At 50.9% G+C, this 25,057-nt stretch overlaps 1 protein-coding gene and 1 long non-coding RNA gene across 2 annotated transcripts in view; one reads left to right on the forward strand and one right to left on the reverse strand.

Annotated features, from left to right (window-relative positions):
• Positions 1 to 5,542: 5,542 nt before the first annotated feature.
• The window catches only part of EPAS1 (endothelial PAS domain protein 1), an 83,474-nt gene continuing 63,959 nt past the window's right edge, over positions 5,543 to 25,057 (reverse strand). Inside the window, exons 7-16 of the mRNA XM_031466944.2 lie at positions 20,568 to 20,674; positions 16,755 to 16,902; positions 15,899 to 16,113; positions 14,651 to 14,838; positions 14,026 to 14,136; positions 12,251 to 12,741; positions 11,170 to 11,305; positions 10,906 to 11,023; positions 10,505 to 10,678; positions 5,543 to 7,757 (exon numbers count right to left, since the gene is read on the reverse strand). Coding sequence (XP_031322804.1) covers positions 7,606 to 7,757; positions 10,505 to 10,678; positions 10,906 to 11,023; positions 11,170 to 11,305; positions 12,251 to 12,741; positions 14,026 to 14,136; positions 14,651 to 14,838; positions 15,899 to 16,113; positions 16,755 to 16,902; positions 20,568 to 20,674 — 1,840 coding nt within the window. The 3' untranslated portion in view covers positions 5,543 to 7,605. The remainder of the gene's footprint in view (positions 7,758 to 10,504; positions 10,679 to 10,905; positions 11,024 to 11,169; positions 11,306 to 12,250; positions 12,742 to 14,025; positions 14,137 to 14,650; positions 14,839 to 15,898; positions 16,114 to 16,754; positions 16,903 to 20,567; positions 20,675 to 25,057) is intronic.
• On the forward strand, positions 7,757 to 16,874 carry LOC135323064 (uncharacterized). The gene is made up of 2 exons (XR_010384193.1): positions 7,757 to 8,016; positions 10,086 to 16,874. It is a non-coding gene; the product is annotated as an uncharacterized LOC135323064 (long non-coding RNA).

The raw sequence follows: 25,057 nt of genomic DNA on the forward strand, positions 1-25,057 counted from the left end.
ACTCTGACAGCCTCTCCCTTTCTCTCAGCTGATGGTCTTGCCTGTAATGCCGCTGAGAAAAATAGAAACCATTAGATTAGAGGTTGTTCATCATCTTCCCACTACCAGTTGCACCTGGAAGACTGCATCCTTACTCTAGTGTCTGCCCCCCTCCTATAAAGCGATGGACTTTCCATGCTTTTATCCATGGCCAAGCCCTTCATGGTGTGCTGGACCCCATTCGTGCTCATCCCACCTTCTCAATGACGTTGTCCTCCGATAATCCCTTCTCTTTCCTGCCATCATCAATTTCTCCCTCTGCCATCACCATACAAACATTCCCTAATACAGCTCATCTCCAAAAATAATTTTCCCTAAACAATCAGTAATTTACAGTGGAGAAACCTGACAGATCTTACCTCCACCGAATGATTAAGATGAACATCAACAGCCATAAGTCACACGGATAGTATGTACCCTCGATGTGAAGGGATGGCAGTGACCCTTGACTTCTGTGGTCTTCCTCCCCAAAACCTATAGTCTCTGTCTAACCATGAGAAAAACGTCAGACAAATCCAAATTGAAGGATGCTGTTCTATAAGAATATCTGACCAGCATTCCTCAAAACTGTCAAGGTTGTCAACGGTGTGGAAAGTCTGAATAACTATTATAATGGACCATGAAAACTCTGACCATCTAGGGAACCTAAGGATATATGACAATTCAACATAATGTGGTATCTTGGATGGGATCCTGGAACAGAAAAAAAAAATTAGGTGAAAACTAAAGTCTGGCTAAATTACAGACATTAGATAATAAAAACATACCAGTATTGGTTCCTTGGTTATGACATAGGTACCAAAGTAAAGTCAGCTATAGAGGGAACTGGGTGCAGAAAGTCTCTATAATATTCTTGAAACTTTTCTGTAAATCTAAAATTATTCTAAAAAAATTCATTAATTTTTTTTCAAACTTCCCTGACCCCTTCCTCCAGCTCCATTCCATTCCTCTGCTTCCCTTTGTAGGGAAAGTTCTTTTTTTTTTTTTGTATATGTATTTTATTGAAATATAGTCAGTTTACAATGTTGTCAATTTCTGGCATATAGCACAATGTTTCAGTCATACATGAACATACATATATTCCATTTTTGTATTCTTTTTCACCATAAGTTACTACAAGATGTCAACTATAGTTCCTTGTGCTAATAGAGCATGAACTTGTTGTTTATCCCTTCTATACATATTAGTTAGTATCTGCAAATCTCTAACTCCCAATTTATCCCCTCCTATCCCCACCCCCGTAATCACAAGTTTGTTTTCTATGTCTGAGAGTCTTTTTCTGTTTTGCAAATAAGTTCATTTGTCTTTTTTTTTTTTTTTTTAGATTCTCCATATAAGTGATATCATAAGGTTTTTTTTTTTTTTTTCTCTTTCTGGCTTATTTCACTTAGAATGACAGTCTCGAGGTCCATCCATGTTGCTTCAAATGGCATTATTATTTTTTATGGCTGAGTAGTATTTCATTGTATAAATATATCACAACTTTATCCAGTCATCAGTCGATGGACATTCAGGTTGTTTTCATGTCTTGGCTGTTGTAAACAGTGCTACTATGAACATTAGGGTGCAGGCGTCTTTTTGAATTAAGATTCCCTCCGGGTATATGCCCAGGAGTGGGATTGCTGGATCACGTGGTAAGTCTATTTTTAGTCTTTTAAGGAATTTCCGTACTGTTTTCCATAAGGGCTGCACCAAACTACGTTCCTACCAGCAGTGTAGGAGGCTCCATAGGGAAAGTTCTTGAATGAGTTGTGTGTTGCTGTGGTCTCCATGCTTTTGCCCCCCCCGCCAGCTCATTCCTCCGTCCACTCCCTTCAAGCTCCTGTCCTTAGCTCTCCACCAAAATTGCTCTAGTCAAGGTCAATGATGATCTCCATGTTGCTAAACCCCAGAGCCAATTTTTCCTCCTTATTTTACCTGGGCTTTTCAGTCTAGTATTCCTGCTTCCTGAAACACCCTCTGGTCTCAGCTTTTGGGATACTTTTTGGGAAATCCTGGGTTTTTCCTACTGATTGCTGCTCCCACTCGGCCTCTTTGCTGGCTCCTCTCTCTGACGTCTACCAGCACTGGCTCTGGGCTCTATCTCAGGGCTCTACTGTTTTGCTCTTATCTCATAGGTATATTTCATCCAGTCTCGTGGGGTTAATTAAGTAGAGTTTACCTACTCCAGCCTCAACCCTCCGACGTAGGGACTGTTATCACGCTCCCTTCACAGGAAAGCAGGCAGCCTGTCCAGCATGAAGGGGCTGCCCCACGATTACACAGCCAGAAGCAGCAGTGCCAGGATTTGAACCCAGGTCTGTCTGACCCCAGGCCTGTGCTGCAAGGGGCCAAGCTGCTCCCCTGCCCTCTCCCTCCACTCCAGCTCCCTGTCCTGTGCTGCTCATTCTGGCTTCATGCCTTTGTCCCCCTTGTCTATGTCTCCTAGAATGACCTCCCCCACCTGCCCTCTGCAATCCCCTCCTCTCCCAGGTCTGGGTGGGTGGGTGTGGGGGGATTCTCCACTCCTGAAGCTCAGGCTGATCTGTCCTGGCCTTTTCTGGACGCCCCCAGGACCTGCAGTCTGCCCTAGAGTAACTGAGGGCCCATTTGCATCTATAAGGTTCAGGCTTTCTGAACCCAAGATGGGGGTCCTTGGCCAAGTACAAGCACACCCTGGGGGACATTGGAGCACGATATCTGAGACAGGGAGTGGCTGGGAAAATGTGGGCCAGGGCCTCTGTCATCACACACCAGCCCATACGTGGCTCTGAGTTATCCGGGATGGCGTCAATTTTGTTTCCTCTACCAGCTGGTAAACTCTTAGAGAGAAACCATGACTTCACCGAGGAAGTATTGCTAAAAGAAAGAAAAAGAGCGAGAGAAAGTGTGTGTGTGTGAGAAAGAGAGGGGTATGGAGGTAGAGGAGAACTTCAAAACCCTTTTCTCCAGGGGCCCAGAAGGCCAAGGAAACGTCAGTCTAGGAGGGAAGGAGTTGGTGTAGTTTCCATCAAGGTCACAGAGAGGCCAAGCAGTTCCCACAGGAGCCACTGAGTTCAAAGGGGTATTTTGAAGAACTGGGTGATGTGATCATGATCATTTTAGGAGAACTGAGAGTGCCCTGAGGGAGGAGCCCTGTGCGTGGCGGGGGCGGCCTGGGCACGGCCGAGCGAGTGAGAGCTGACATCACGGGCAAAGGACCCCTTGGGCTGGGACGCAGCCCCTTTCACGTCCGGCGAGTTCGGCCTCAGTGCCTGTGATGCTGGCCTGGGTTCTGCCCCCAGCCCTGCCTCTCACTCATGGTGCGACTGCTGGCAAGTCCACTTTGTCTCCCTGGGCCTCAGTCTCCTCATCTCTAAAATGAAGATGTTGAGAAAAATAAATGATGGGGTTGGGCTACGTCCTTTCTAGGCCCATTTCAGCACCCCAAGTCAGTCTGGGAAAATGCACTGTCTTAGTGGGGCCACCCCTGCCTCAAGAAAGAGCGAGCAGGGTAACCTGGTCACTCTTAGGTGGCCTTCCGATAAAAGTTCCTTTTCACAAAAAGCAAAGGATGGATAGGGGCCCAGGAGAGCAGGGCTGTGGATAGTTGAATCTTTTGTGTTGTGAAGGAAATAGGCTGGCATTGTATCTCCAGTAAAACCCCCAGTTCATCCCCCAACTCCAATTTGAAATGTGCGTCAGAGAACATGCTTTGGGAGAGGGTACATTTTGCTCTGCATGGATCAGGCGGAGCCAGGGCTGGCCCTTCTCCACCAGCTGGGGCTTCTTCCCTCCTCAGCTCCGGGTCTGAGAGTCCCCACCCCCCCAAAGAGAGTCTCCTCATCTGGAGGCTGCCAACCCAGGTAAGCGCTGGGAAGGTGCCACACCCACTCCTCCGGCGTCTGCCCGCCTGGAGGGGGACACATCTAGAGTCAGGAGGAACTCCAGTGGCTGAATTACTGTTTATTTCTATACAGGGGCCCTACCTCTGCCCCTGCACACCTGGCCATATGGGCACAGACCTACTCCTAAGCCACGTACATTTTGAAAAGTGAAATATGAAATTAGGAGCATTTACTCAGAGCCTTCACTGGATCACTTGAGACAAAACATAAAGGCAGCAGGGATGGCTTGTGTGGGGCCCATGTCTTGCACTTGAGTGCTTTGGAGAAGCTGAGTTCCTCTAATTCATCAGGGACAATGGCCTTGGTGTGCTGCCCTCCAGTTTGTTGGGCTTGGAAGCAAGAGGAGCTCGGACCGCCCTGTACCCCCAAGGGCTGGAGGACACAGTCACAGCCTTTGAGTGGTTAAGGCACCCTGTAGACCCACAGGGCACTGAAGTCACTGGGGGACCAGGAGAGCGTCCACCCACATCTGAGACCTGAACTTGCCAATGCTCTGAGGCAGCTCTGCTCCTGAAGGATGGGCTGGGGCGTATCGTTCAAGGAAGAGCTTCAGGAAAAAACAGGTGACGTTTTCAGGACGCCCAAGATGGCGGGCAGAGCCCAGAAAATCCAATCTGAAGGTCCAGTCACCACGTTTGGGAAGAAAAGAGTTGGGAAGAGATGGCAAAGAACCAGAAGGAGGTCTAAAGGTTACAGTAATAAAGACAGGAATGAAAACAGCCCTACCGTACAGTCCACCTCCCAGCAGGCACCGTCCGTGTGAGAGGAAGCAGCACAGCCCAGGCTGGGGTTACGTTTCTTTCCTCCATTAGCAGGCTGTGACTTCCCTGAGCCCCTTGACATGCTCCTCTGTGCAATGGGCGCTCCTGGGACTGCTCAGCTGAGGACCGACGGAGCTAACAAGGTAACATGTGGGCCCACCCTCTGGGGACTGAACTGTCAGGGGAACCAAGTGCGTGATGCTGGGATGCTGGTCCTAGGACTGACAGCTGTGAGCAGAGGCTGCTGCTGGGTACCCCCCCGGCCCCCCAGATCCCCCCATGCACACAGCGCCTGCTCACAAGCAGGCATGATTTGGAACAGTAGAATCTGAATTAGGAACCCATCATGCCCATGTCTGGTGCGGGTTATCACCGTGCTCTGTTTCTGTCTGGGGTTATCTCTGCCCGTCAAGTGCACATTCTACCCGGGAAGGGCCCGCGTGAGCCCCGCCACCTCCACACTGAAGTCCCCTCGGAGCCCCAGGGCCCAGGCTGCCCCTTTCCCTCAGAACCTTCATCCCGAAGTGCACAGTGCGAGCACACAGAGCTAGCACAGCTCTCAAACCACTTCCCGCAGTTTTCTGAAGGCAGGGACCATTACGTCTTTCCTTGGGTCCCCCGCAGAATTCAGAGAAAGGGCCCTGGGGTAGGCAGAAGAATGCATGCAGAAATATGGTCGATGCAACGTGGCTTCCCAGTCCCCGTGGCCAAGTATTAATATTCATCTTTTCTTCCTTCATCCCGCTTCCTGTCAGCTGGTCTCAGTTGCCTCACAAAGACCAGTGTTTGTTTTCTGTAAACTATTTAATAAGTACTTCGCTTTACATGGCTGTAGCCCATGATAAACCCACAGGAAAAAAAAGCCACCAGCAGTGGTAGGATCAGAATACTTTAATAAGATATCAGTGTCAAAATACATTTCCTTATAAAGTTAAGCTCCTGTATAGCAATAATGTTGTCAGTAGGAATTTTGACAATATAATAATATTCATGAAATCATTACATTGATAAAGTTAATATGAAGCTTGGAATATTTTTCAGAGTGTTTTAGTAAAACTGCAAGGGAAAAATGCCCTTAATGCTGAGGCAAACACACACAGGAAATCAAACACCAGCGCTTATGTGTCAGTAACCCTTCAAGTTCTGCCGCTGTGCGTGGGGCAGAGCCGTGGTGCTGAAGTATGATTTGGACAACATAGGGACGAGGTAAACTTTTCCTGTATAGCTTAGATTTCTTTTGAAATTTAAATTTTGTTTTTGGCAGTAAGTTTATCCAGGCTTACCCTGTTTTTGTTTTGTGTGTTTCTAGAAACTTCTGCATTGTACCCATGGCAGAGGAGTTCCACCTGGTTGGCATTTCAAAAGCAAACGGTACCGTCCCTCTTACCGTGAGTTACGAGGTGCTCTGAGAACACTGTTTTCAGTGCCTCCTACTTATACTTATGTTCGGGTGACAGACAGACCTCCAGGGAGGGCCCCTGGCATGATTTGGAGGTCTGCCTGCTGCTGCTCCCTGCACCTCGGCCTCGCAGGGCGACCTGCTGGTCGGTCAGGACCAGCAGCCCCCATTCTGCACCCTCTCTCAGTCCTGCTCCACGCACTCCCAGGTGGCGAGCTGGGAGGATGTGGGCTGGATCGCTGCACCATTTCTGAATGCTCACCACCTTTCATGAATTCCCATCTACCCCGTCACGTGGTAGTTCTGGAAATACCCAAGTGTGCCATGTGAAAGACCATTAGAGTCACATAGCTCAGTGCACCTGAAGGGCTAGCAACACAGCTTTAAGAAAAGTTAAAGCACTTCCCCTCCCTTAGATTTGCACCCCCAACCCCCGACCCCATGACGTGCCATCAGACCCTCTTGGCAGTAATAATAATACATACATACATACACAATACATACAGAACGCGAGGAGAAGCCAGCGCGATGCTCCCGCTGAGTGATTCCACTGTTTGGATTGTTTGTCACGCCTGTGGCACATCCCAAAAGCAAAGAGCCAACAGAGAGAGACCTTGCGCAGGGTTAGTGCAGGCCCGTGGGAGTACTGTACAGTTCTGCAGTGTCAGCGACACCAGCACAAAGAGGAGGAACAGCTTTAAAAAGCTCTTAAAGTGATTTTGTGAGGCAGGATCCCATTTCCGTTTCTAAGTTTTTAGATATTACAGAGTACCCATATATATGATAAACACTTAACCCAGATATAAATCTTTTTTTAAAAAAAATTCAGTTATGTTTTTGAATAATTATAATTAAAAAAATCCACTGAATGGGGGGAAAACACCAAACAGTTTAGGAAAAGCCATACTGTGCAACTTTCACAGATAACCATATACAATGGAGTTCACCCTTCACATTGCTTGTTTCCCCCAAAAGTCATATCAAAATTAGAGCAAAGAGTGGCTTCAAAAAAAAAAAAAAGACTGAAATTTACAGTATGATTAGTTTTAAACGAGGAAGGTGAAGGGCTGAGAGAGAGGCCACAAACCAAGCTTGGAAGCAAGATTATTTTCTCTTTGGCAACAACAGCAAAATCTTTTTAGTTCAATGAAGCCAAAGCTTTCCCTACAGGAGAACAAACATACCCCAAACCTGTTAGTATGACTATTGTGTGTGAGACAGAGAGAAAAAGAGACCCGTGAATAGTATAAATTAGAAGGAACTGAAGTTGGGGAAAGAAAAATCTTATACAATTTAAGAACATTTCCATTGACAGAGCAAAACGTAGCAGGTAAAACAACTGTGGTTTTAAAAATATGGATAATACAGTGAGCATCTTCAGAAAAAAGCCACTACCTGGTGACCTAAGCAAGTCTGCCAGGTAAGTATATCTTGTAAAAAGTATGTTGATGTTAGAAATACCTAGTTGCAAAAGATGGATGCAGACCGTGAAGCTGGTGGGACGGCATGGGAAGGGTGCCTGCGGGTGGGAGGCCCTGGCTCAGGTGGCCTGGTCCAGGGCTCTGAGGAGGTCCCCTCCTTGTAGGAGCGTGGAGCTTCCTGGGACAGGAACGTTCACCTCACAGTCATATCTGGTCAGTTCGGGCAGCAGGTAGGGCTCAAACGAGGGTCTGAGCAGCCGGCTTGCCATGCCTGAAAGAAGAGGTGGGACTATGTTTTAAAAGCCCTAAATCAGACATTCAGAAGGGGGTCTAGTCCCTAAGAGGTTGGCAGGGACGAGACAGGTGCTGGTGGAGAGCAAGTCGCATTTCCAGTTTGGAGGACTCAGGGGCACAGGTGGGGCAGCCTTCACCTCACTCTTTCTTCAACGTTGTCTTTCCCAAGTGACCTACTCTCTGCTCAGGGCGAGGACCCAGCAGACAGCGTGCCTGCCTCTGGAGCATCTCACCAGGTGAGGGGGCTGAGACCCCACAGAGAGGGGACGTGGTGCGCGGTGCAGGCAGAGCAGGGGAGGGTTCGGGGGGCAGAAGGAGCCGCCACGAAGGGTTCCCGGGCCGTGAGGTGGAGGCACGAGCCAGCGCCTGGGCAAGGCTGGGCTGGACAGAGAGAGGTCTGCACCAGCAGGTCTCTGCACACATGCACACACATCCACGCGCACTCAGACCACACACACGTGTGAACAAGCACACGCAGCCACATACATGCATGTGCACGCAGGCCTTCAAGGGCCTGACTTCCAGTTGCAGGATCTCCACCCTCCTGGAACCCCTCTCATGCTGGGGAAGGGAACCCCCTCAGGAGAATGAAGATGAGGGGAAATTCCCTGCGCCCAAACTCGGCTTCCAGGAACGAGGCGGCCCCAGTGCCTGGGGCCAGCCCAGCCTGGAAGCCCTTCAGCTGGGCTTGTAACAGGAGGTGCCTGCTTGCCCTTCCCTTGGCTTATCTGCAGCACCTCATCCCTGGGGCGCTCTCCCCAGTCCCCCTCCCAGCTGCTGCCTACGGTCCATGCCTTCCTCCCTAACTTGACCTCGCTCGCTCCCTTGTGGACCACACGGGTCTCACACTTCCCTGCAGCCCTCACACTAGCAATGGATGCTCACTCACCATCCCTTTCTAATCCCCCCTTGTTTACTCACTGTCAGAAATGACCTGAGTTGAATATGAATTTCCCCTGAAAAGAATACAGGTCCCCATTCAAGGAAACTTGTGGGTTCAGAGAAGGGATAATCATACTGGCAACCACTTGACGAACATACACATGAACCCTACACTCTGCACGCAAGCCTCTTATTTAAACATGCAACTCACACCATTCTCCAGCTGGTCATGAGCAGGGCTAGAATTTAAGCCCAGGGCTGTCCTGTGACTCTAAAGCCTGGGCTTTTTTTTTTTTTTTTTTAACTTTTTTTATTGATTCATAATCATTTTACAATGTTGTATCAAATTCCAGTGTAGAGCACAATTTTTCAGCCATACATATATTCAGTGTCACATTTTTTTCTCTGTGAGCTACCATAAGATCTTGTGTATATTTCCCTGTGCTGTACAGTATAATCTTGTTTATCTATTCTACAATTCTGAAATCCCATCTATCCCTTCCCACCCTCTGCCCCCTTGGCAACCACAAGTGTGTATTCTATGTCTATGAGTCTGTTTCTGTTTTGTATTTATGCTTTGTTTCTTTGTTTTTGTTTTTTTTTTTTTTAGATTCCACATGTAAGCGATCTCATATGGTATTTTTCTTTCTCCTTCTGGCTTACTTCACTTAGAATGACATGCTCCAGGAGCATCCATGTTGCTGCAAATGGCGTTATCTTGTCGGTTTTTATGGCTGAGTAGTATTCCATTGTATAAATATGCCACATCTTCTTTATCCAGTCATCCATTGATGGACATTTAGGCTGTTTCCATGACTTGGCTATTGTAAATAGTGCTGCTATGAACATTGGGGTGCAGGTGTCATCCTGAAGTAGGGTTCCTTCTGGATATATGCCTAGGAGCGGAATTCCTGGGTCATATGGTAAGTCTATTCCTAGTCTTTTGAGGAACCTCCATACTGTTTTCCGCAGTGGCTGCACCAAACTGCATTCCCACCAGCTGTAGAGGAGGGTTCCCCTTTCTCCACAGCCTCTCCAGCATTTGTCATTTGTGGATTTTTGAATGATGGCCATTCTGACTGGTGTGAGGTGATACCTCATTGTAGTTTTGATTTGCATTTCTCTGATAATTGGTGATACGGGGCATTTTTTCATGTGCCTATTGATCATTTGTATGTCTTCCTTGGAGAATTGCTTGTTTAGGTCTTTTGCCCATTTTTTGATTGGGTTGTTTTTTTCTTATTAAGTTGTATGAGCTGTAAAGCCTGGACTTTGAGGCAAATTGCTGTTTAGTGCCTCAAACTCTATTGCTGAGGAAATCATTCTCTTTCAGGGCAGGGGTCTGGGATGTTTCACCCAAACCACGAATTATGTTTAAATGCTAAAAAGCAACCTGTTCATTACAACACCTGTGTTTCACCAGATTCTAACAGACTCCGGAAGCCCTGGATAGAAGTCAGGAATCAGGGGGCTAGTCCTCTCAGAACTCTCCAGGCCACCCTCCCAGGAGGACGTCCTCTCTGTGCTTCCTCAGCTCGGCACCTGGCAGGTCAGTGCATCAGGCATTGTGATCACGTGAAGAACTGAGTAAAAGACGTCAGCTCAGGGACCATCAGGGTGGAAGAGCCCTGGTCATTGGCGGGTTCCTTCTAAAGCCCTGTGCCATGTGACCTTCCAGCCCCTGCTACAGAACATCTGGGAAAGGAGGGCTCGCCCCTCTTAAGACAGCTGCCTTTCACGCAGCAAGTTTATCCTGGCACTGAGCCAAGACCTGCCACCTTGTGATGTCCATCTCCTGGCCCCCCTCCCCCACACCAGCCCCCAGTTCCTGAGTGCACCCACCTGACACCTTGTGAGCTGCTGCTGGGCTGTAGTCCTGGTACTGGGGGGCATAACAGTGCGAGGAGAACCCACTCTTGGCGTTCTCCCCAGGGCGCACGACAGACGTTGGCTGTGGCGGCGGTAAGTGTCTCAGAGGTTGGTCCAAGCCCCTCATGGGACTTTGGATGAACTCATCTGAAAGGCCAACGTCAGGGAGTGAGGGGAGAGCAGCCCCGTTCACACATGGTGCTCAGAGCCACCAGAACTAGAGCCCGAGACTTCTGAGCCAGAGTAGAAAGGGGAAGCTGGGTGTGGGGAAGGCAGGGCAGAGAGACCACCTGTTCCAATAAGGCTCGGAAGGGCAGGTGAGGCAGGGAGTGAGGAACCAGGATGGGCCCCGGCATCCCAGACCTGCCACTCACCGTTAGGGACGCTTGCACTCAGCTGCTTGTCTGGCATCAAAGGGCAGTTCCCACTGCCCCTGAGACTCTTCATCCTTTTCCACAGCAAATGTGAGGGGCTGCTGCCCGGCGGGTCCCCCTAGGTGTGGGAAGCACGGGTTGAGGGGGAGGCTGGAGCACGAGTCCTCACGCTGTGTAGGGCAGGGGTGGACACAGAGCAGCCCCTCCCTCCTGCCCCAGGGGCCATGGAGGGAACCCATGCAGCGCTGTCCCGAGCTGGCGCACCTCTCTCCCATCCTGGAAGGCTTGCTCCTCATACTCCAGCTGTCGCTTCAGCTTCAGCTTGTTGGAGAGGGCGACCATGGCCGGGCTCATCACGTCTGGGCCCTGCGGCCCAAAGCCCTTTGCAGACCTGCCAAGCCTGAGAGAGAGCAGACGTGAGGGAGCCTGGAGCCCCACACCCAGGGCGCCCCCGAGGGCCCTTCCAGAACAAACACTTATGACAGTGGTGGCTCTAAGACCCCAAGGGCAGAGTCAGAGGAGGGGTGGTGGGCTTGAGGCCCTGAGCTGTGGTGCTGCCTCTTTTCCTCATGATGGTTCAAGTCACCTGTACCTCCCACCCACCCAGTTGTATGTACCCAGGCAGCCTGCAGTCCTAGCCTCTTTTGAGACTGTCCAGCTGGGTTTCAGCAGTCTTGCAGCAGGTTTCTTCTGCCCCGTCTCCCCTGGAGTGCCCCCCGCTGAGGAGCAGGGGGCTGCTCCGTAAAAGGCAAGGGCCCCAGAGAAGCATAACTAATAGGCCCTGGGACCTGGAAGTCCCATACCAACCGTGTAACAGCCCAGAAAGCTCCCAGCAGTTAGAACGGGGCTTACTGGGGGAGACTGGGAGGAGCTGGGAGAAGGCAGGATGGGGAGGGCGGTGCTGAGCACGGGGCAGCTGAAGGTGGGGGAAGGCATGGGCACCTTTTCACTGTTCTCAACCAGGGTTCCCTGAGAGAACCGTCACTCCATTTTTTTGTGTGTCCTACAGCTCAGGTAATGAACCCTGGATGAGAAAGGTGCTCTGAGGGGGGGTCAGGAGAGAGGGGCATTGGTGTTCAAGGCCTGAAGAAGCCAATTCTCTCATTTTCCCTATCCTCAGTCCCCTCTTGGTCCCCTCCAACCCTGATAAAACTGTGTCCCACTTGAGTCCTCACACATCTTGGGGCGGTTCCCCCACAGCCCCAGCTCTGGGACTTCAGAGAAGGGCTCGGAGTAGCAGACCCCTGATGGGGCGGGGCCCTGACCTCCCCACAGCGGGCACCTGTTTGCCCCTCCCTGTTGAGCACAGCCTTTGCTGAAGCAGCCAAGCGTGTCTGCCACTCACTTCTTCTTGAACATGGAGATACGGGGCGCAGTGATGGGGGGCGTCAACGGCGATGCCCCCAGGGGCTCGGCGTGCTGGTCTTCAACAGGCCACTTCGTGGGCCCAAAATGTAACGGTGGATCAGGGGGCCACTGAGTGTTGGATCTGCCCCCCATGGAGGAGAGAGGGGTGCAGGTCTGGCCACAGCAGGGCGGCAGGGCCCCCTTGCTCCCACCGTCAAAGAAGATGAAGGACACGGGCCGCTGCGCGGGCTCTGGCTTCTTGCTTTCCACCTGCTGCAGGTACTTGTCCAGGAGGAAGGGGCTGGGAGATGCCGTGGGGGCCAGTGGCTGAAAGATGTTTGTCATTGCACTGAAGCAGTGCTGCGGGGTGGACTGGGGGTTCTCCGGCAGGAGACTCTCCTCTGGGCAGATGGGACTGAGCTGGAAGTCCTCCCCGTCCATGGGGATGTAGGGGGCTAGTGTCTCTAGGTCCAGCTCATTGAAGTCCGTCTGAGGAGACACACACAGCACAGGCAAGGCACTCAAGTAATTGGAGCTGCTTCAGGGATACTGTTCCACCTTAGCCCCCGTCCCTCCCAGCCCCTGCCAGAGCCATTCCTCCCGCTACAGCCTGGCAGTGCTGCTGCCTTTACTGGTTCCCTAAAGCCCAGCAGCAGACACCTCAGAAGCGTTCCTGCGTGCGCCACCAGCCTGCCGGTGGCTTTCCTCCCTTCCTCAGCCTGTGCCCGAATCTCCACGCTCCACTCGGTCATCTTGTCACCACCACTCCAGCCCAGCCCTCTCTCCTTGTCCAAACCTCACCTTTGCTCCCACAGCCTGGGCAAGCCTACCTCTTCCAGCAAGCCGTCCCTGCCTACTCTGGCCCCTGGGGAGCCAAGGGCACCTTTGTCCTCCTCTCCAGCACACAGCAGGTGCCCGGGGTGGACCTGTGGACTGCTTCTAGAGTAACCATGGCCCCAGTGGTAGAGCGCCCTTCATTCTAATCCACAAGGACTCGGAGAGGCCCCTTAGGTTCCCAGTATCGCGATGGGCACCACGGGAAATACACACAAGCAGACACAGAACGTTTCAACCCTCCCTGGGGGGATGCAGCTCGATCAAGCGCTACATAATGGATCTCGTAGTGCAGAGAAGAGAGTGAGACAGGGAGTGTTGCACAATAACGATCAAACTGAGAGGCAAGGTGGAAATTTGGATGAATAACCCAGATTAAGACAAACGGGGATTAATGATTTTCCTCTGGGCTTTCTGAAACACATACCCGTCCACCCACCCTTAGCCCTCTTTACATAGTTTTTGCAAGAACATTTGGCTTCACGTTAGAAATGTGTTTCTGAAAAATTATGTGTAGACAAAAATTTGTCAATCAGATGTCATTTTGAAATACATTTAAAAGTTATTTCAGAGAAGCCTAAGATGAATATGCTTGTAAAGGGAGTAACTGTTCCTTACGCTTACAGAAGTCTTACACAGTTGGGGTATGCTCCTTAAAAAAAGGCTCAGGTGTGGTTTTTGTGTGCACTAGGGGATCCGCGTTAGTAGGACGTGACTAACTTGAGAGGTAAGAGCAGAAGAGCTGGACTTGATGTGGGTGAAGCAGGTGCTCACAGGCTCCTACTGCCCGTGCCCTCACCTGGCTAAGGACCATGGCCCAGCATTCCCCCCGGTCTTTGCCACGAAGGGCCGAGGCTACAAGAACGGGCGGGAGCCTTCACCACCGCCAGCTGCCAGGCACAGTGCACCCACCCCGCTCTTCTCTCCATGGCCACCTACCTGGGTGCTGCACTGGTCCTTTGCCTCTGTATCCATGGCAAAGAGCTTTTCAATCGCTTCAATCTTCAGATCATTATCCAGAGACGTGTAATAGTCTCCAGGGCTGCTGGGCTGGGGGCCAGGGAGGAAGAAGCAAAGTCAAGGCTCTGGCACTCTCTCCCCCGAAGCCCGAGGGGGAAGGAGAAATGCATTTCTGGACCCAGAGCTTCAACTCCATTCCACCGAACAAGAACACATAGTGCGGCCGCGCTCTACGAGCTGTGTGAATTAGGTCAGTTCATCTACTTCTTTGACCCTCAGTCTCCTCATCATTAAATGAGGCTGTCTTGAGGAGCAAACTCTACGTATCTATGCCCCAAGCAGGATGGTTACTGCCTTGCACCGAGCTGTGTGCGACTCAGTACCCGTCTTCAAGGCCCTTAGCACGTAGGTGGGGTGGGGCTGGGTACCAACAGCAAGCAGCAGCTGGAACACCTGGCAGGTGTCACAGCCATGCTCCGGGGCTCCAGGATGACATGAGTAGGAGGAGGGCGGCAGCTCGGTCTGGGCTGTCCACTCAGCCATCCTGCAGCAGCCAGAGGGAGGGGCCCGCCCTCTCCATGGCCTCAACCCAAGGGGTGCTCACCGTGGAGCAGCTGCTGCTGGTGGCACTGGGGGTGGTACTCCCCGGGGCGGCTGCCTGGGGCACGGTGAAGGCAGGCAGGCTCCTGGCCTCGCTGTGGGCGCCATGGCTCCTCAACCCTCCAGTCCACTGCTGGCCGGGGGGCGGGATGGCCTTGCCGTAGGCTGAGGACTCCTCAAAGTTCGGGCTCCCTGTGGAGACAAGCACCTGGCTCGGTTAACACCCACAGCCACTGGGCTCAGCCCCGGGACAGAGAAAGCCCAACAGATATATAAGAAATCCTGAAAGGGGCTGGAGCAGGCCTGGGGCCCGGTGCTCTGGGCTGAGCTGGACCAGAGGGCCTTCAGCGGGGGTGTGAGTCAGTCTCCAGCTTTGCTTCAGAGGGAACAGTACCTGGGCCTTTAGTTTTTAGAGATTAAATACATTAGGATCTGCTCCTCCTTGAAAGGCAGGCTAGAATGTAGGGGAGGCGGTTATGAGAACTGGGCAGTTTGCCTCATTACTGCACGAAACAGGGAAGCTCCCAGGCTCTCTGTCTCTTTGTGATTCTCTGGAGTCACGACTCACCCACCTTCTTAAGAACACACTGAACAGGGCTGAGACACTCCAGAGCCAGCACAGGGAGGTACAGCTATTCCTCACGTGGCCACAGCCGGGCTGGGGGTGATGGTGGGTTGCAGTGTGGGAGAGGGGCTCCCCAGGTATACATCAAGGGTGCTGCTAGCACGGAGGTGGGGCCGAAAGGACTCTCACCTCCAAGGGGCAGGCAAAGCTATAAAGGAGTGCATGTAAGGGCTTACTCCTGGGTCTGTGCATGTAAGGGCTTACTCCTGGGTCTAAATCTTTCCTCCCAACATATCGACCCAGCCCTCTGCCTAAATAACCAATCTGTCCTTCAAGGCCCAGGTGGAGATCTGTCCTCTCTGTGAAAACGTGCCAGTGGCCTCGGAGCCCATCCCTCACTGACCCACTCTCTTGTCTCAGGCTCCCTCTGCCTGCTGTAGAGAACCAGCCCCTCAGGAGGGAGTTCTCTGGAGCTCTACCTGGCTCAGTGCTTTGTAAGATCAGAAATAGGACAGTCTTAAACCAGGGTAAGTGCATGTGCCCAGCACAGGGGCTGGTGACTAAGAGATGATAAGCAAGACGCAGGGGCTGCACAGGGTAACTCTGATTAAGGAAAAGCTGTGTCCAGGGAGGCATCCCCCACCCAAGAGGATCTGAGGGGCCCCGGCTCAGCTAAGAAGCACCCACCGAAATCCAGAGAAATGATGGCATCTCCGGCCATGGGGGCCAGCTGGGCCAGCTCCTCGGGCTCTTCCTTCAGCTTGCTGAACAGGAAGCTGCTCTTCTCAGACACAGGCACCTTGCCACTGTTGTCAAAGATGCTGTCCATGGCCATCAGGTGCGACTTGAACGGGGACTCCGTCTGGTCCATGGAGAACACCACGTCATTCTTCTCAATCTCACTGGTGGGATAAGAGGGTGCTTCAGACCTTCCAGTTTCCAGCAAAATCCTTTTGCTCCCCAGACCCATGGAAGCCCTGAGAGCTAAGCCTCCCAGACAGAAACGTGGGTATGGACACTCTGTCGGCATTTTGTAAAGAGTGCCCTACGAGAACGTCTGTCTTAGATGCTGTTTTAATATTGTACGTGGCTGCATGGGGAGCAAGAGACTTGAAGGCCTTTGTTTTCGTTTGCTTCACCCCACAATGCCTTTCTCTAGCTTTCTTCCCAGGTGCCGTGGAGGGAACGTGTTACACCTTCTCCCAGAAAGCACAAGCGATTCTCTGCCCGTGGTCCCCATTCAGAAAAAAGTAGGTGGTGACTGTGTTCTACCTGCCTCCCCAGGTGGGTCAGAGGCATGACAGAGATGACAGACAATGGGGAAGGGGTAGGAAAAACGTCTAAAGAGGAAATCCCAGTGTTCCACTGTTCCTGGGACATCCATGGGAGTCCCTTGGGTCCCAAGGATTAGCACTGCTGAGAGCTCGCAGCTGTGGTGCCCGGCTTCTAGGCGGTTCAATGCTCCTGGGCCTGCATTCTCAGTCTGGCACCCTCCCCAGCTCAGGCACCCTGCACCCCCAGCCCCTGGCCCTTGCACACTCACCTCAGGACGTAGTTCACGCACATAATGCACTGGGGCTGCAGGTTGCGAGGGTTGTAGATGACCGTCCCCTGTGTCTCCAGCCATACATAGCCCCCATGCTTTGCAAGCATCCGGTACTGGCCACTCACCACCTGACCCTTGGTGCACACTAGGGGAGGAGATGAGAAGCCTGAAGTCCACAGGGGAGGTGGGGGAGCGAGACCCCAGGGGGAAGGCAGTCTGCGAGGAAATGGATGGGACTGGGTGCCCGACATTGAGGCCCAGGGAGAGTGAACTGGAGGGGAGCTTACAGATCATCTCACCCAACTCTTCACGTTAAACATGGGAAAGTGGTCCAGAGGGTTAAATGACTGGCCCTCAGCTGTCAGAGTAAAGGTGCTGTAAATTTTTGTGTACAAATCTTTGTAGGGACATACACTGTGGGGGCCGCTAGGGGTACAATGCCAAGTCATAGGGTAAGTGTATGTTTCCTTTCCAAGAAGCTGCCAAGTTATTTCCAAGTGGTTGTATCATTGCCGTCTCATCTTTTTAACAAAATCCTGTGCTGTACAGTGGATAGATACCATCTTCTGACGTGAGGGAACTAATAAGGCCAGGGGGATTATGGCCTGCTCTGCATCACACGGGACTACAGTCAGGGCCGTGTGACAGTCTTGTGGCTCCTGGTTCAGTGCTCTTCTACCACCTTCCCCCTGAGCGACACTTCCCTGGGAAGATATACTGGCTGTTGCTGCCATCCTAAACCATCACGGACCTCTCAGCCTGGAGAAATAACTCTGCTCCTGATCTCCCTTTATCTGCCCCACTGAGGCTCCCTTACTGCAGTGCAGTGATTCTTGCACAATTTCAAGTGCCGTAGTTAACTTATTTAGACTGTTCTTAATGCAGACAAAATTCAAGGCTCTTATTCTTTTTGATTACACTGTGCAATGAGCAAAGATTTTAACTGCATTTCTAGTGACTGCAGGCAAGGGCCTGCTGTCAGTAGAACATAATTACGCCAGCTTTCCAATCATCTGCTTATTAATGCCAGCCTTGGTGCGGGGCCTGCTACTTGGTAGATAGGAAAACAAGATTAAAGGCCATAAAAAGCCTAAGAGCACATAATGTCCTCACACAACAAAGAGAAACCAACCCCCCTTCCCCCAAACCCTTACCCTCTGAGGGTAACAATGTATAAATTACTAGGCCATTTGGAAATGATGGCTTTCAACTATCTCTAAATCGGGTTTGAGGACTGAGCTTCCCCAGTAATTTCAATGGTAAACCTTCACAGGGTAAGACGCACATACGTGCATAAATTTGGGACACGTGTGTAAACTTGGGCCAGCCTCAAGCCTGGGCCTCCAGTTACTCCAGGGCATGAGTGTGGATCTGTGCTGTAAGTTTACCTCCAGAGACCCAGTGAGAGAGAGGGAGGGAGGGGGGAGAGAAGAGTGGGGGAGAGAGACAAAGAGACAGAAAGAGAAAGACTGAGACGGAGAGAAAAAGAGAGAGACAGAAATAGATGCTTCTGTTTAGCTGGCATTAACCCACTTTCCAGCCCATGCAGATTTCCCGTTGCTGGACTTGGGCTGGCTGGGTACAGACCTCCGAGCTCAGAGCTGCTTAACTTGGCTCCATCGGGGAAGAAGGAAACTTGTGATTTCTGTTTGGTTTGTGAATTACCTTAAAGTGTGCCTAATGCTGAAATATATGGATTCAATAAAAAGCACATTTTCCCTGGATTCAGCAGAAAACTGTGACAATTTTTTAACCCAGCTCTTTTTTTTAAGGATCAAAGATTTTTTAAGAGAAGTAGAAAAAAAAAATCCTTTTCCTGTGCCTAGTGAGACGTCATCATCATTTTTGTTCTCTGACAGTAATTTCTTCCACTTTCCCACCCCAGAAGATAAAGTACAATACTGTCCTGCAAAAATTCCCAGAAATTTTTACTATTCTCCCCTACTTTGACTCACCCTCGGCTGAGAAGGAAGGCTGGGCTTTTCCCCAGTTTTACATCCAGAGGAGGGCAGCCCCAGGAAACCAGGCACAGAGGAATCAGTGAGCCACCTGGGCCAGAGCCAGGTCCCTGAGTCCCAGTCTCAGGATGACCTTGGGAGCAGGAATGGCCATGGACCAGAAAAGCATGCGGAATCCATCCTACGATTTCAAAACTGGGGCAGCCTAAGGCTGAGTCACAGCCACGGGCACAGGAAAGCACCTCCACCTCCCTCCTCCATTCCTGGGTCCCAGAATGGGGCTCAATCTGGGCTGTTTGTTTTTCTTTTTTTGCCAGAGAGAACAGTGGGAAACTTCTCTAAGATATCATAAGGGGCCCTATTGCACTGTCAGGTCAAACCCAAAAGCCATGAGGAAGAAGCAACTGGAAAGGGAAGATCTCACTCCTCAAGAGGTTAACTCTGCTTCTGGACAGTTTATGGACTGCTCATCTGCTAGCTGCTATGACTACAGCTGTCCCAACCCTGAGACAGACGGACGCACTCAGAACAGTGGGCCCGGAGCTGCGCCCCCATCTCCCCACTGCCGCTCCAAGACACAATGTACCCAGGAGCCCAAGACCAGCAAGGCCACCGGGAATCTTCTCAGACTCACCCGTTTTAGACCCTTCTGTAATCCTCTCAGCACCTCCATCTGCACTGAGGGCAGTTATTTTGAAGCATTCTTCCCCAAATATATATATATATTTCCCCTGGAGTCTATCGTTCATTTAGTACCTGTACTGTTCCAAACACTACACTGGAGACTGAAGGTACGAGTCACTTCGGTCCCACAGCCCACTGCACCCTCCTCCCCCCCCAGGAACGAGAACCCTAAGGACAGGGATCAATCCTATCAATTTCTGTTTCCCCCAGAGGGTGAAGCACAGGGTTACAGACCTAGAGTCCCTGCACGTTAATGGGCTGTATGGAATCAGGAAAACCGTCCTGGATCACCTCCAAATGGGACGCCTTAATTGGGAACATGGCCAACCGAATGCATTAGAACTGCCCTGTCCAGTATGGTAGCCACTACCCAAGTGTGGCTACTTAAATATAATTAAAATTAAATTTTAAAAAATTCAGTTTCTCAGTTGCACTAGACATATTTCAGATACAGCAGAGGTCACATATGGAATATGCAGATGTAGAACGTTTCCGTCACAGAAGGTTCTATTGGGCAGCCCTGTTCTAGAATCCCTTCATAATTCAGGTTTTCCTCCAAGCTGCAAGGCACAGCTTCCACATGCCATCACTGGGTTGCCCGGATAGCCTCCTCGAACTGAATTCTCTTGCCCCAGCAAGCAAGCTCTCGGGGAGCTATGGCCGACCTCAGCACCTCCAAGTCGGCACCATACAGCCTTCCCCTCTGGTTAGCCCAATGCTCCTCCATCCTTAATGTGCCCTGTTCTCTCTTTTCCTGACTTCTCCCAGCGCTCTTCTTCTCTGAAGGCTGGGATTACACGCTGTCTTGTATTACACTCTAGGGGGCTATTGCAGAAGGTCGTGCAGACTGCTAACTGCACAAGGGTGCTGAGTGGAGGCGCTAAGTGGAGACTGAGATTCAGCCCACCTTGCACTCTCCAGCTGTACTCCTTGGTGTGCCTGTCCCTCAGAGAGAGGGGCCCTTTTCCTAATCTGCATGAATGTGTCGTACAGGCTGGTGGCAGCCTTGGTTCTCTAACTATCCTGAGGCCATGAGTCTTGGCCACTGCACGAGAGGGTGGCTCTGTGAAGGAAGTGACCCGGTCTTCTCCTTCCCCACCAGTCGACACCACTCAAGGTCAGATTCCACAGACACAAGGAAGCCACCTGGGGCACTCCTGGAACTTACAGTTCTGGTGACTTTTGGTCATGTTCTCTGAGTCCAGTGCATGGTAGAACTCGTAGGCTGAACGGCCGAGCAGCTCTTCGGGGTGGTAACCAACCAGTTCTGTGATTCTAAAAAAAAAGCAAGGGGGAAGAGAGACCATGTGAGTGTGAGCAGAGACTCAAGGAGTTAAATCCAGAAGGTAATTCCAATACATACATTCAGAGGAACACACTCCAAATTTCCCAATTGTACCATTCATCCAAGCAAAAAACAAAACAAAACAAAACTGTGATTCTCAACCTACAACTATGCATCTACTGAACTTCCACTTTTCCTAAAGTTGTGTTTGGGGAGAGAGGAAAAGCACTTAAGCAGGGAGTCCCTACCCTACCCCAACAGACACATGCGCCTACTCTCCAGTGGCCATTGGAAGGGGCGCGCACACACCCCCAACCATGTTTTTTTGCAGGCAAGGGAATAGAGGTGCAGGGAGGGCAGTTTTCTTGATGTCCATACAAGTGTCCAGGGACAGAGCAAGAATGAGAACAGGAACCTCCTAACTACTAGGTCACGCTTATTCTAGTAGAGGGTGAGCGAAAATGATGTGGCCCCAAGTGGGGAAAAGCATGGAGATGGCGTGCGTGTGTGTGTGTGTGTGTGTGTGTGTGTGTGAGAGAGAGAGAGGGAGAGGGAGAGAATCATGGAGCAAGGAGCAACCCAGGCAGGCAGAGCCCCGTCTGTGCTTAAACCTTCACCCCTCAGGTCCTGCCTGGTGACCTCAGATGCCTCTTAGACATCAGGTTTGCCTTGGTGGGTTCTCCTCTTTGTCCCTCCCCATCTCAAGGAAAGGAGGGAGGGCAGGAGGTGCCAAGAACAAAGAATCACAGTCATAGAAAAGTGTGCCTCTTCATTATACTCTGATAAACAGGCAGCTCTGAAATGACAGGCCTTGACTATCCCCTGTGAGGTGTCTGGTTTTGATGGGAAGTGGACCGAGAAAGGCAGGTCTAGTGCAGAATCCCTTCACTGTCTGAGGACCCTCTGCTCTGTGCTGGAGTCATTAAAACAAAGCCCTGCCCCAGAACCACCAGATTAGCCACTTTCCCACATCACACATAAATATCATTTTCTCATCTTTGTTCTCTCATACACTTTTTCTAACGGGCTCATTGTCTTGTTTACTTAGTGGGCCGCAAGTTAGAAGTGATGCTATAGTCTCATCGTTACAAGCTCTATTTTGGAATGCACGACTCTCGGGGCACGGCCGTCATTTATCCACGTTGCAGATAAAGCGTGTGGGGAGAAAGGAGAAGCGGTGGCCCCTACTCCCTCTCCCCTCTCCTCCTCCAGACGGGCTCTACACGGGTCAAACTAAATCATCCTAAAACATCACTTCCATTCTGTCACTCCTCTCCGCAAGCACCTACAGCTCACCTATCACCAACTGCATCCAGAATAAGTAAACTCGATATAACCTCCAAGTCCCCCAGAATCTTGTCTCTGTCTTCCAAGCAGTCTGATCTGCGAATGACTGCCAGCCAGTCGTGGACCCTCCACCCTGCTGGACCCCTCCTTTTGCGGCTCCCCCCATCACCACCTGCAAATCCACACTTGCCGCAGAGCTCTCTCCAAGTCCCCCTTCTCATCAAGTCCTAACAGGCGAACACAGCGTCTCAAGGAATCACGTATTCGTCTCTCCACATTCTAGGCTGCTGACCCTTGAACTCAGGGCCCCCTTCAGCCTCTGCTACAACAGGTGCTCAGTAAATACTGGAGTAGCTGACCAGTGGGTTGGTTTTCTTTTGTGGCCCCAGGTACAATCAGAGCCCTGTCGACCCCAGCGCTGCTAAGGGACCTGGGCCCTCGTGATCCACTTCTTCTCCTCCACCACGGTCACCTGACTCAGTGCAGGCCGGTGCCCACGCCCAGCCTCCCCTAGCCCCCATGAGGTTCAGGCCATCGTCCCCTCTCTGTTCTGTAAGGCGTGTCTGGTGTTGACATGGGCAGAGGAGAGACAAGTTCGCCTGGGAAGACCTGGGGGTTAAAGCCTTTGTCAAACAAGGGGCAAAAGAGCAGAGCTGACAAGCTCAGGTCTCAGCTGGTTCAGCCCCGTGGAGATATTTCTGCACAAGACTCCAGCAGCTCACCTGCGCCAGCCAGCTAGACTCAGATGGGGAGGCCCTGTCCTGTCAGCTGGCCCTGAGCACGGAGGTCTCTGAGCTCGTCAACAACACGTGCTCCTCGGCAGCCCGGCTCCAGGGATGGCACCCGGCTGCCCTCGGCCAGCCTTCCTTTCCACAGGGGTCCGATGCCTCTCAGCTCAGCCCTGAACTCAGAACTGCACCCGTGGGCCCTGCTGACAATGGGCTGGCCATTTACAGACTCACCGATTTACCAGATAACCGACTTCTGTTCCTGGACTAGATCTAGAATTTTCTAGAGACCCTCAAAAATGAAGCTATCCTGGGAAAGATTTGATGCTACTCCCTGAAGAGATTATATTTTCTTTCAAGATTAGAATCTTCAAAATGTTCAAGTAAATGTTTATTATAACCAGCCTCAAATACAGTATTTTTTCATCTAAATAATGTACCATCCATTCAAAGGCACACAATGGGCATGTTTTGGAAGCAGACAAACAAAATCTCAATTTCGGAATTGCCAGCTCTCTTCCCAGTAACAGCCTTCATCTATCTTGTCAACTAAAATAAATATTTAATGTCTCCTCCTTCGTTCCTTTAAACAGACGACTATAAAAACTGGGAAACACGCATACCCCAAACACAATTGAAGAACGTTCAAGCAGTCAGACGTTACAAAACCAGGAAACCCCAGCTCAAAGCTGATGGTCATTCCCCTCCGTCTGCAGGCGCGCCGACGCCACTGGGGAGGGTAACGAACCCGCTTGTTTACCGGGTCACCCAGCACAGCACACGAGGGCCGCCCGCTCGTTTCCCGCGGTCCCAGAGGCCCCGGGGCTGGGCTGTGATAACACGGTTTCATTTGCTCTCTCCACCAGGGCGGGGGAACCATTTTTTTTTTCTTTCTTTCTAATTAAGGGCCCCTGAGTCTCTGGAGGAGAAAAAAAGTCGGTTTGGGGTCACCCATAAATTTCAAAAGTCAACTCAGTAGGGCTGTTCTGTTTGCAGAGAAGAGGGAAATGTCAAAGGGCTGAACTCACCCAACTTCAGGAATGAGAAGAACAGAGGTCCCTTTTAAATAATAAGAACCAGAGCAAGGATGAGGTGAGGAGAAAGATGGAGACACACACAGGGAAGCCGCAGAAGGCAGAGGAAGAAGGAAAAAAAGAAACTAGGAAACGTAGAGGAGAAAAAAAGGTGGTTAAATTCTGAAGTTAGTGTTGTCCCAAGGAAATACTCCGGCTGAACGGTGAGAGCAGCTTCACTACATAAAATGACAGCTACTCATTGCTCTTCCCCTGCACTTTACCCTTAAAAATGTCCAGAGGCTCTTTTCGACGTGGAGTCCCTGTGGCTGAGCGCTCGGAAGAACGTTACCCTCCCGACGGCAGAGGCAGTGTGGCCTCAAGAGGCAGAAGAAACGCGGGGCAGACCTGAGCTGGCGCCTCCGCGGGGCGACGCAGCAAGCTCCCCGAGCTCGCACACCACTGCCCCCCTCAAACAAGGTCTGGCTGCAGGTTCTCCCCCGTTCCCTGCACGAGTACAGGACTTGCTTGGTAAATTAACTGTGTAAACAAGATGGTTAGAGAGCATTTCAACCATGTGAGAGGATGAAAGTTTTAAGTACTTCATAACCACCTATTCGGTTTCCAAAGAACTCATTTGCTAATAAAACCATCCTTGGGTTAAAGTCTGCTTACTTTCCTCCTGCCCTTCTGGCAACAGCCTCTACGAGGGGACATCTGACTTACCTCATTTGGTTTCTGTATGTGCTTATAAGCTTTGCACTTCCTTACTAACACCCAGACTGTTCACTAGCTCAGATTTCAATGCCTTTTGTTTTAATGTATTTCTATCCAGATTTTGTTTGCTTTAAACAATAATACTTTTGCCTTGTGTTTTCCTCACACAGCACAGGGTTAAGTGAGATCTACACAACCAGCTCTGTAGTTAATGGATAATGAACTTCCCGCCTGTTGGTGCACTGTGTTTCAGGTGGGTGAATTTATACCCAGGAGGGTAGCCCTGGCTTAATCCTGGACCGACCCTCGTGCCACCAAATGCCACAGCTGCCTTTCATCACCTTGAAACCCGCAAGCAGCAAGGGGAAATTCGCTGTGAATTGTAGCAAGAGAGAAGCAGATCATGTAGAAGGATAATTTTTGAAACATGAGGTCTATTAAACTTTGAAATAAATTCCAAAGAGCATTTGTAGAGCTGCCTCTTCCGAGGCGTATTCTGAGCAGATTAGATTAGACGGGCTCACTTATGAGCAGTTCTCATACATATGCCCAAACTTTGTTATGGCTGATTTCAGAACATTATTGTCTGGAGGAGACACAGATGCACCAGGACGGCATCTGAAGTTGC

The sequence above is a fragment of the Camelus dromedarius genome, chromosome 15, assembly GCF_036321535.1.
Source record: "Camelus dromedarius isolate mCamDro1 chromosome 15, mCamDro1.pat, whole genome shotgun sequence".
Lineage (NCBI taxonomy): Eukaryota > Metazoa > Chordata > Mammalia > Artiodactyla > Camelidae > Camelus > Camelus dromedarius.